The 12,888-nt window shown below is 45.9% G+C and overlaps 1 protein-coding gene across 1 annotated transcript in view; it reads left to right on the plus strand.

Annotated features, from left to right (window-relative positions):
* Positions 1–595: 595 nt before the first annotated feature.
* LOC306943012 (vertebrate ancient opsin-like) overlaps positions 596–12,888 on the plus strand; it is a gene marked incomplete at both ends in the record, with an annotated part of 82,529 nt that continues 70,236 nt past the window's right edge. The window contains one exon of the mRNA XM_079529217.1: positions 596–1,010. Within this exon, the coding sequence (XP_079385343.1) occupies positions 596–1,010 (415 nt within the window). The remainder of the gene's footprint in view (positions 1,011–12,888) is intronic.

The following is a 12,888-nucleotide window of genomic DNA, read 5'->3' on the forward strand; positions in this document are numbered from 1 at the left end:
GTGTGTGTGTGTGTGTGTGTGTGTGTGTGTGTGTGTGTGTGTGTGTGTGTGTGTGTGTGTGTGTGTGTGTGTGTGTGTGTGTGTGTGTGTGTGTGTGGACTCAGAGAGAGAGAGAGAGAGAGAGAGAGAGAGAGAGAGAGAGAGAGCGCATCAGAGTGGACAGGTATAGTTATAGTGTGAGTGTGTGTGCGTGGAATTCTAACTACCACAGGGTGGAGCGCAGCCTCTCCAAACTTTTTTCGCCTGATTTCCATTCCATCGCCCTGAACCACCTGAACCTGATCCTAACCTAATCCTAAACCTAGTAGTGACTAAAGTTCCGATCCTCCCGCAGAGCTAGCCGTGGGTGGCTTCCTTTCCATCCCTGTCTCACTTTTAACTTTCACACCATTCATTTAGAAGCAACAAGTAGCCTATATATACACATATAGCTACATCGGACTTTTGCTTTACAAACGATATATCAGCACCAAAGAAACAAAAAACAAACAAACAAACAAAACAAACAAACAAACAAACAAACAAAAATGCCAATGTCATATTAATTAAGCTCTCGTTCAGTGCGAGCGAGGCGCACACCCGCCGCGGGATTGCGATGATCGCGCCCAACGTGAGTCTGGGCGACTGCGCGCTGCCGGCAGCAGCAGCAGGGGCCAATAGCGCCGTGCTGTGCGCCGTGGGCACCGAGGAGACGCCGGGCGGGCAGCTGGAGCTGGGCGGGGACGGCTCGGACCGGGCGAGCCTCAGCCCCGGCGGCCACCTGGTCGTGGCCGCGTGCCTGGGCTTCATCGGCACGTTCGGACTGCTCAACAACCTGCTGGTGCTGGTGCTGTTCTGCCGCTACAAGACGCTGCGCTCGCCCATCAACATGCTGCTGATTAACATTTCCGTCAGCGACCTGCTCGTGTGCGTCCTGGGGACTCCGTTCAGCTTCGCGGCCAGCACGCAGGGGAGATGGCTCATAGGAGACACGGGCTGCGTGTGGTACGGCTTCGTCAATTCCCTGTTTGGTGAGTGGAAATTATTTGGCGTGTATTAGGATAGTTTACTGAGATCATTCTGTGTTTATCGACATTTTTGGCCATTTCGTTTCAGATGCGTTCGGGGGGAAAGGGATCGATGGGCTGCATGGTGTTATTATGGAGTGTTGCCAGCGCACTGCGTTTAATCGATCATATAGTTTTCTATTGACGACATTGAGAATTCAGGAACACATAATGTTTTTTTTTTAATCATTTATAGATGGCAATCGGGCATCACGTCTTGGCATTAAACTTTGATTTCAAAGTAATATTCATAATGGCACATTTACCCAAACCATGCAGTAGCCTGTAGGCAAATTTCGAATCTGAAAACGCCTTGCACGTTGTTCTTTTATTAGGAGCACTTTTAACAGACTCAGGTGTGCGTGTCTCCACTCTCCACATGCCTGTATAATTGACACGATGCCTGATATAGATGTAGGCTATTGTCTCTTTGTTACCATCGTCTGCGTGCAGGTAAGTAGCCTATACTTATTTATCGCAGTTTTTATTCATTTATTTTTTCATAGCTTTTCATATATATTTTTTCCCATCACTATTTATCTTTCTTGGTAGGCTATGAAAATGTATAATTCAGAATGGTGTGACAGACACACAATCAAACAGCTCTCATGGTAGGCTATCTCCATAGTGTAGCCCAGCTTATATATTATAATAATATTAATTCGGGTCGGGGACCACATATGAACTGACTGGGGGAATTATACATTGTACACATACGTTATTGTCATCGGCGACGCATCTTTTGAGATCAAAGACAATTAAGCCTGCTAAGTTGTTGTAAAGGCTATTGGGTGACTGTGCGGCAGTGCTCGTTAATTGTCTCAAACTCGTTGTGTCAGACTCAGTCAGACTGTCTCTCTCTAGGCTTCATGATGGGCTAAATCACTTCCAAGTATAAGTCCTGCTTCCAAAGCCGCAGACCAGCCAGACACGTGCGCATTTCCATACAAATTGCACCTAAAAAATGTATGGAGGGCATTGGAGGCTGCGGGTCGGTTCGATTCATTCAAATTGCAGATTTTTCTTGACCGTGGGTCCAAATGTTCCAGCCTATAATTAACTCTGATGTAACACCCAGTGGGTGGTTTTAGTGGTTCGGGAGAGAGTGCATCGATATTAGAGAGTTGTTAATAGCTCATTAGCATGGTTTTGAGTCATGCTGTGCTGTCGCTGCACTGACTGAGCCTGCATGGTATGATGCTTACATACAGTATATAAAGATCCATCAGTGGTGGTAAAAGTAGGCTACTGACATTTGTTTTTTACTTTATGGACAACTTTTTTTTCTCCAACCAAGGTTCATGTTTTAGGTTGTTATTAGAGAAAGTAAAAGATGAGTGTTATTTTTTTTTTCTTTTCATTTGCTGCTTTCTTTCATTTCAGGGATTGTAGCTGTTTTTGACAGGGGGGCGGGGGAATTCGAGCATGCATGGGGCTAGTAATATGTATTTTTTTCTCTTTTTTTAAATTATTTACTATAGTCCTACTAGACCCCAAGAAATTACATCTGGCCACAAACGATCACGGGATCTATACTGAATGTGTCAAACTGACATATTGAGCCTATATATGACACACAGTGTGGCTTCCCCCCAGTATACCTTCACATTCAGTAGATCCTGTGATCTTTTGTGGCCAGAGGTAATTTCTTGGGGCCTAGTAGGACTATAGTAGGCTAAATAATACAAAAATAAATTGCTATCAAATTGTGTAAAAAAATACATATTTTGCCCCATGCTCGAATGCCCCCGCCCTGTGTCAAAAACAGCTACAATCCCAGCAAAAAGCTAAAAAAGCAGCAAATGAAAAATAATTAACATTCATTCAACATTCAAAGTAAAATACCTCAAAATTGCACTTAAGTACTTGAGTAAATAACTTGAGTAAATACTTAGTTACTTTCCACAACTGTACACATGTAGTCAGTATGAAATTCATTAGTCGATAGGTATTGTGTGTGGGGCTCTCATAGGTGTGTGTGTGCGTGCTTGCTTGTGTGCGTGCGTGCGTGCGTGCGTGCGTGCGTGCGTGCGTGCGTGCGTGCGTGCGTGCGTGCGTGCGTGCGTGCGTGCGGTTGTTGTAGATCTCTGGGGATTTTTTAATGAGAGGACACTTGTGTGTACCTTTGTGTAGGAGTGAAGTGCTGACGCATGATGCACGGTACGGAGGCACACACTCATGTTCTATGATACTATAGGCATGCACTTATACATTCACACAGTCTATTAGACTCTGGGGGTTACATTGGGACTGTGGTTCTGTCTGTCTGTCTGTCTGTCTGTCTGTCTGTCTGTCTGTCTGTCTGTCTGTCTGTCTGTCTGTCTGTCTGTCTGTCTGTCTGTCTGTCTGTCTGTCTGTCTGTCTGTCTGTCTGTCTGTCTGTCTGTCTGTCTGTCTGTCTGTCTGTCTGTCTGTCTGTCTGTCTGTCTGTCTGTCTGTCTGTCTGTCTGTCTGTCTGTCTGTCTGTGTGTGCAGTGGAAGTGTGTGTGTGCAAGTGTGTGTGTGCAAGTGTGTGTGTGCAAGTGTGTGCGTGCGTGCGTGCGTGCGTGCGTGCGTGCGTGCGTGCGTGCGTGCGTGCGTGCGTGCGTGCATGCGTCTGTGCGTGTGTCTGTGCGTGTGTGCGTGTGTGTTAATCCACTGGGTGTGCATGCGTCTGTGTTGCCATATTAAAGACTCAGACTATAATTTTACATGTTTTTATTGAACATACCCAACTCAAGAGATGATGACATGATGGTTGCCGGCAGAATTAAGTTGTTTATTTCGGGGACATGTAAAGGTTTAGTTTGTGATTCTGACTGTTCAGTGCCTGATCAAAGATGACTTGTTGGGAATGTTGATGAACATACATTCTTTCTCTCTCTCTCTCTCTCTCACACACACACGCACACGCACACGCACACACACACACACACACACACACACACACACACACACACACACACACACACACACACACACACACACACACAAAGCCTGCCTCAAAAGCCCTCCAATCCCACTAATACCTAGAACTTCCACACCGTCTGGGTAACATAGACGCCACACTGCAGGGTTTAGATTGTACGTTTACGCGGGCTCCTTCTAACTGCACAATTAAACAGCATGCATAGGTCTGCCGTCTGGGTAGGTCGTTTCAGACGCTGCTACTGAGGTTGTTACACAGGCTTTTTAAAGCATTGGTTCTCAAACCTTTTCATGTCAAGGACCCCCAAATTGACATTTATCATTATCAGCCTGCGGACCCACATTTGTACGGCTCTAGCAGTGATTCTCAACCGTTTTCATTTCAAGGACCCCCAGTTTGACATGCATTAAGCTACAGACACCCATTTAACAGCATGTCTATCTCTGGGACCCCAATTTATATTGTAAAATCAATGTTAATTAAACTCTGAGAGTGTACAAATGGAACCAAATGGATCCGTCAGGGTCCATCTGGTTCCATTTGTACACTTTCAGAGTTACAGTCCCATAAGAGTTCCAACTATAATAATTCTGGGAGGACCCCTGGGGGTCCCCGGACCCCATTTTGAGAACCACTGTTATAAAGGTACCATTTGTCTAATGGGCATGGCGATGTCATAGGGCTCCGTTCAATCCTCCAGTGGTGGAAAAAGTACTTGCGTGTTTTACTTAAGTAAAAGTATCAATACTGCAATGTAGAAATGCTCTCTTACAAGTAAAAGTCTGGAATTAAAAATGTATTACTTGAGTAAAAGTGCAAAAGTATTGGCAACAAATTTACTTAAAGTACCAAAAGTAAAAGTATACTCATTCTGCAGAATGTCTCATTTCACGTTTTCAAATGTATTAAAAATCCTATCTTTTGAAAATAGCAGATCTACAAGCTCATGCACAATATCGCAACGCATTGTGAACTTGTAGATTAGCTATTTTCAAATGGCCTAAATGTATATTTCTTAATGTATGTTTAAATTGTTGTAATAATAATCAAAATCTACAAAGTAACTAGTAACTTGGAGTAAAAGTACAAGTAAATGTTTCATTACAGTATATATTCCACTGTTAGGTTATTAGCTCACATATGATTCATGATGATTATTTTTATGAATTTGATGTATTACCATGTTTTTGTTCTTGCTTACTGTAGCCTACTGTAAATCGCTCTGGATTAAGCTTAATGCCTATACATTGTCATTTGTAAATTGTAAATTGTACAATATTTGGATCCGAGATGTAGTGGAGTAAAAAAATAAAAAAGAAATACTCAAGTACAATACAAATACCTAGAAAATGCACTTAAGTAAAAGTACTTAGTTACTTTCCACCACTGCGATCCTCCACACACGTCTCTCTGCATGCAGTGTCTGCACATCGGCGCTTAGCAGCTAAGGCTTTCTTTGATAATCCTCATAAACCCAGCATGCAAGGACCCATAAAGCTTGCATAAAAGGTCCCCTTCTCACCCGCTGTATCATTTGTCTGGACGTATATTGGTGCCCAGCAGCGCCTCCAGGTCAGACGTTTTAATATCTGTATTTTACACAGAGCAGCAGGTAGCCAAGCCAGCACACAATTAAAACCATTTCACAACCCAAGCCCCTCTCCCATGGCTCACTATTAAGATGTGACAATGTAACAGGTGTGTATTGAACATTTAGCAAGCGTGGATTTTGAACCAACATTTTAAACCTCCTAAAATAGCTTTAAAGGGTAAAACAGGTTTGCTTCTGATCGGCACTACAACACAACACAATAATAATGAATCACATTTTATATTTTAAGTGCTCAAAGAAGCGCTTTACAATGGTTCATTCTTTCATACATTGGGAGGTGAAGCGACGAACAGTCGACGCCAGTGTCCTCACTTCCCACATTCACACACCAATGGTGGCAAGCTCACACCAACCAACTAATTTGAGGCAATGTAGGGTTCAGTGTCTTGCTCAAGGACACTTCGACATGTGGACAGGAGGAGCCGGTATTCGAACTGCCGACCCAGGGATCATTGGACGACTTGCTCTACCTCCACAGCCGCGCTATCCCATCCTTTGCAACCTCCAGCAGATAGCTTCAATCCTTGTTAAGGATTAAGGTATTGATTTTCCTGCCTTAATAAATCAATAGCATTTTGGACAGTGTCCCGTCATGAGGGCATCCTGCCTAATTGTTTCTCCATTTACATTTAAACAATTAAACCACTGGGATTAGACCCTGGCTGACACATACTAGACCATTATTGACGAATAAAGGCTCATTGTCAGAGAGACAGAGACACTGCAAGTGGACAGCATTAGCCTGGGAGGCATACCGTTGTTGGGTTCATGATCCGTTTGGGAGCGGATGATAACTTTTACGTCATGTTGTAGTTACTGGTTTGTAGTCATCAGGCCGGAACAACCAAACCAGAATCAGTATTACCCAAAATAATTCTCTGTTATCAAGGGCATCATAATTTTAGTGCCCGCCCTACAGAATAAAAGCCTTGATGCGGCGTATGAATCCAAAAGTTTCTTGGAATAATTTGTTTGGTATATCCATCTTTTATTCCAATTCGTAACGACTGGCGAGACTAAAAACAAACAGGGGGGACCAAAACAAAGCAAAACAAAACAAAAAAAATGAACTACCGCATCCGTAGCCTGGGCAGCATTCCTTTTCGGGTTTATGACACGATAGGGAGCGGATGATATCGCTACGTCATGTTGTAGTCATTGTTTTGTGGTCATGCAAACCATCAATCTGGCACTTCGCTTTCCCTCATACCGATTTTTCTCAATAAAAGCCGCAGGCTACGAGAGCTTTTATTGTTATTATTCCGGTTTGAGGGAATGGAAGTTCCAGATGATGGTTCCTGCCTGATGACTACAAAATAATGACGTAACGATATCATCGGCTCCAGACCGGTTCACACAGCAATTTGTAACACAGACCAGGCTTTTCTCCGAGGTGGAAAGCATGGTGACACAAGGTTACCTCATCCGAAGGAAAAAACATAGATGTTACCATTCGGTCTAGTCCACGCCTAGACCGGATCACACGGGCGATTTTTGAACACAGACCAGGCAAAGTCTGGTGACGTGAGGTTAGGGCAGCACAGATCATTTCAAAGACCCTCAAACAAACCAGCTTTGATCATACAGTGTTACATGGTGGATATTTCACTGTTACACCACATGAGGGGTCCACCCCCAAGTAGCCTATATGATAGTGGTTCTCCACCTTTTTCAAGTCAAAGACACCCACATTGATATGATCCCACAAATGGACAACGTATAAATGGATAGAGGTTGAAATAATTGTGATGCTCTATAGCACATTTTGCTGGGGACCCCTTGGAACCACCCCGGGACCCTTGGGGTCCCCTACCCCACTTTGAGAACCAGCAATTGTTTATAATATATGATGTACAATAAGAACAAAATGGTTGCAGTTTGCAGGGTAAATAATGGTCAATGCTGGTGGACAGCACTATAAGACCACATAACCTTCAGCTGTTTATTTTGTTTGATTGTTGGGTAGACTGCCGTTTTCTTTCCCCTCATTTAGTATTCCGTGTCTATGAATTATGCATACATTTGATCCTCCTGGATTTGGTTATACAACAAGTATGTCCACAGAGAACATATAGTTACAGGTTACGGGTTTACGGGGGAGAGATGAATCAAAGAAAACAAACAAAAATAATTGTCTATACACATAGTAAAGAGGTGTGGGGGGGGGGGGGGGGGTGCAGAGGGGGGGGGGGGGGGGGGGTGCATGGCCCAGGAGGTATAGAGCGGCCGATCCAGGGCTCCCCTGAGTTACTGTTGAAGTGTTTTCGAACAAGGACAAAGGGAGTCTACCAACACGCTTCAAGCCTGGAACGGCTGGTCCGGTGCATCACAGGAACAAGGACACAAGTTGCAGAAGGAGGAGAGGACACTGGAGCAGCACGGACATTTCAAGCCTTTTTATTGCAACCGAAGGTCACAGTTAACTATGGAATCGTGCATTTCCTGTCAGTGTGTTGGTTGTGTTACCGAGGTGTTCAGTAGAAAAACTCTGTTTAGTTTAGTTACGTTTACACCCAGGTTCAAATCCTGCAAGGTGTTACATTCATGCCTTCACAGTGCACACACGCACGCATGCACGCACACACACACACACACACACACACACACAATAATACAGTGCATTGTATGTTTTTTTTATAGGCTACAGCATGCTTTGTTATTATCACCCTTGCACGGGGCTGTGGTTCACCTCTGCTGCCACCTCTCTGCGGTCTATTCTCTGCATCACAACAAAAAACACGAAAAAAAAACCTTCTAGCGTCTTGTCCTTGTAGTGCTGTGCAGAAGTGTGTGTGTACGTGCGTGCATGCGTGTGTGTGTGTAGGGGGGTGGGGGGGACATGCCACCATCAGCTCCGCATGCCCTCGCATAATAAGTATAGTCTCTCCACCTCCTGCTCAGGGTGGACTATGTGCATTGTGCACATCACCCAGTGGATTAACCTTGGACCGCTCTGTCTACTGAAGTTAGACTGCACACACACACACACACACACACACACACACACACACACACACACACACACACACACACACACACACACACACACACACACACACACACACACACACACACACATATGACGAGGACACTGTAGGTGCAATGAGTTTCTCAGTTACATCATTTGAAATGGCAAAGAATCACCACTTCTTATTTCGATCAGTCGTGTAGCCTTTAACCCATTAAGACCCATTAAGACGACCAATCATCTGTGTCATTTTATACTTTGGATATTTAAAAATAGCAGATCTACAAACTTTGTACATCTGCTATCCAAAATCCAAAATTAAGTGCAGATTTGAATATAATATAGATATTTCTTTTCAGCAAACATTTTGAACTCAATTCTTTGCTTCTGGGGGTACGTGGAACAAAATATTTTGAGATGGGGGTCGGCGGCCAAATACCTACATATAATTGAATCACTGATATAGCCAACATACGTTTTTCAGAAGGATTTAGAATACATTAGAATCAGCCTCAGGTTATACCACATTATGCTCAGCGGCATGGAAACACATACATATATGCAGAGACCTGCAAAGAAAATGCACACACACACACACGCACGCACGCACGCACGCACGCACGCACGCACGCACGCACGCACGCACGCACGCACGCACGCACGCACGCACGCACGCACGCACGCACGCACGCACGCACGCACACACACACACACACACACACACACACACACACACACACACACACACACACACACACACACACACACCTGCAGTGATGATGCTGATTCCTGCAGGAAGGTCAGTGGATGTGTCAGCGGGGACAAAGGAACCAGAACAATGCTGCTCTGACCACAGAGGTTGAGGTGAGTGGGTAGCTAATGAGCCCACAAAATAAATAGTAAATTAAAGGTCTGTTTGAGGCGCAGTAACCAAAACATCCATTATGGATGATGGATATCTGGCTTCAAACACTTTAGCTGGATCAATACACAGCCTTGCTCACGGTGGCCAAGGCCAACCGCTCCGCTCCCTTGATGTTTCCCAAAAATGTGTGTATATGGTATCTTTTGGTCTGTCTCTTATATCAAAGCTGTGTGTCGCGGCAGCGTCTGTGGAAGTGATCTTTACAGAAATATGAAACGAATTTGCAGTGGCAGATTTTTTGATGGGGAGGGTGGGGGCCGTGGTGGGATCTCAATGGAATTAATTATACCTGCATATGATCAGACACTTCCTAAAATACAGAGAGAGGGGGGAGGAGAGAGTGAGAGAGCTAGAGTGAGGGGGAGAGAGAACGAGAAAGAGAGGGGGGGGAGGGGGGGGGGGAGAGAGAGATTGCTTCATTTCATTTCAAATGTTATCAGATCATGAGATGGGTTTTTTTTAGGATATTAGATTTAGCTACTGCCCTTGATCCCTCTGGGAGACCAGTTGTTCCCTCTGGGAGACCAGCTGATCCCTCTGGGGGACCAGTTGTTCCCCCTGGGGGACCAGCTGATCCCTCTGGGGGACCAGCTGATCCCTCTGGGGGACCAGTTATTCCCTCTGGGGGACTAGTTATTCCCTCTGGGGGACTAGTTATTCCCTCTGGGGGACCAGCTGATCCCTCTGGGGGACCAGTTATTCCCTCTGGGGGACTAGTTATTCCCTCTGGGGGACTAGTTATTCCCTCTGGGGGACTAGTTATTCCCTCTGGGGGACCAGCTGATCCCTCTGGGGGACCAGTTATTCCCTCTGGGGGACCAGTTATTCCCTCTGCGGGACTAGTTATTCCCTCTGGGGGACCAGTTATTCCCTCTGGGGGACTAGTTATTCCCTCTGGGGGACTAGTTATTCCCTCTGGGGGACCAGCTGATCCCTCTGGGGGACCAGTTATTCCCTCTGGGGGACCAGCTGATCCCTCTGGGGGACCAGCTGATCCCTCTGGGGGACTAGTTATTCCCTCTGGGGGACCAGCTGTTCCCTCTGGGGGACTAGTTATTCCCTCTGGGGGAACAGTTATTCCCTCTGGGGGACCAGCTGATCCCTCTGGGGGACCAGTTATTCCCTCTGGGGGACTAGTTATTCCCTCTGGGGGACCAGTTATTCCCTCTGGGGGACCTGCTGATCCCTCTGGGGGACCAGTTATTCCCTCTGGGGGACCAGTTATTCCCTCTGGGGGACTAGTTATTCCCTCTGGGGGACTAGTTATTCCCTCTGGGGGACCAGCTGATCCCTCTGGGGGACTAGTTATTCCCTCTGGGGGACCAGCTGATCCCTCTGGGGGACTAGTTATTCCCTCTGCGGGACTAGTTATTCCCTCTGGGGGACTAGTTATTCCCTCTGGGGGACCAGTTATTCCCTCTGGGGGACCAGTTATTCCCTCTGGGGGACTAGTTATTCCCTCTGGGGGACTAGTTATTCCCTCTGGGGGACTAGTTATTCCCTCTGGGGGACCAGCTGATCCCTCTGGGGGACTAGTTATTCCCTCTGGGGGACCAGCTGATCCCTCTGGGGGACTAGTTATTCCCTCTGCGGGACTAGTTATTCCCTCTGGGGGACTAGTTATTCCCTCTGGGGGACCAGTTATTCCCTCTGGGGGACCAGTTATTCCCTCTGGGGGACTAGTTATTCCCTCTGGGGGACCAGTTATTCCCTCTGGGGGACTAGTTATTCCCTCTGGGGGACCAGCTGATCCCTCTGGGGGACTAGTTATTCCCTCTGGGGGACTAGTTATTCCCTCTGGGGGACCAGTTATTCCCTCTGGGGGACCAGTTATTCCCTCTGGGGGACCAGTTATTCCCTCTGGGGGAACAGTTATTCCCTCTGGGGGACCAGCTGATCCCTCTGGGGGAACAGTTATTCCCTCTGGGGGACCAGTTATTCCCTCTGGGGGACTAGTTATTCCCTCTGGGGGAACAGTTATTCCCTCTGGGGGACCAGCTGATCCCTCTGGGGGACCAGTTATTCCCTCTGGGGGACTAGTTATTCCCTCTGGGGGACTAGTTATTCCCTCTGGGGGACCAGTTATTCCCTCTGGGGGACTAGTTATTCCCACTGGGGGACCAGCTGATCCCTCTGGGGGACCAGTTATTCCCTCTGGGGGACTAGTTATTCCCTCTGGGGGACCAGCTGATCCCTCTGGTGGACTAGTTATTCCCTCTGGCGGACCAGGAGAGGAATGCTGTGATGTCAGCCTCAAAGTTGCACTGGGTGTCCCTCTCCATTCATTTGAATAGAGTCCCTTGTCACTCGCAGCACAGGAGGGGAAGAGGGGGGGATGGGGGGTGTTCTAGACTAGACTAGTCAATGAGGGGGCCGTTACTACACTACTAAAGCAAGTGTACAAATGGACCCACCCTCAGTGTAAAATAACACTTTTATAATTTTACTGGTAGCCAGCATAACCCATTTACCTGTAGGTCCTACTGTATTTAGCAGAGAGAAATCCTAATCAGCTTTATTAAAGAAGATTGCATACTTGCACAGTCTGAGGGCGGGGGGACGGCGGCAGTCTGTTCAGTGATGGAGACAATGTATTAGATTTCACATTCACTGATGCAACTCACAGTGGAAAGACGCCATGTACCTTTCCGGGAATTGCATTTTGATTAGATTTTTCAAACTCGCGGCTTCATATGCAGCAATTGGATTTGCAACACTCACTCTGAAAAGTAAAAGGAAGCTTAAGGAAACCTTTACCTGCTCACTGTCAATGAGGAATGCTGATAAGACACTCATCCAGGGTTTAAGGTGAACCCCTGCAGGACAAATTAGAAAATATAGCTGCAAGCAGCGATACGACGGGGTCAAGCCAAAAAAGCTCTCGAATGAGCTATACGCAATATGAGTGTTTTAAAGGACGTATAACATAAAATTCAACTTTTTAATTTTTTTTTGTGTTTTTGGGGCTCCCATATGTGTTTTCTATCCCCACAAATAACCAATTTTGAACAATCAGGCTTTCATATCATATTGGTGTTTTAATGGAAATTGCTCTCAGGAACAGCTCAACTGATTTTGGCCTCATCGTGATGTCATCAATGTCACCCTACTTTGTATAATTCCTCCTCTTCTTCAGTCTTCAGTTCCAAATTTGCATTTCCACTTTGTTTACAATGTCCACCATTGTTGATTTTACAAGCTGGCATGGAATGGAAACAAGCCTGGTTTTATCTAGCATCAGTATTATAATGACTCAAATATTAAATAATCTGCACATCAGCACCCCCACCACCTCAGGACATTGTGGTACTGCAGCTAAAACTGCTTTGAAAGTCCAGAAAGAAATGACAAGGCCTGGTTATATCAGAGTGGTGATTGATGCTCAAACCATTAGAAATAACTTTGAGGGACATAGACAATATGATATTAA

This window comes from Electrona antarctica (assembly GCF_951216825.1).
Source record: "Electrona antarctica genome assembly, chromosome: 19".
In the NCBI taxonomy this organism is placed as follows: Eukaryota; Metazoa; Chordata; class Actinopteri; order Myctophiformes; family Myctophidae; genus Electrona; species Electrona antarctica.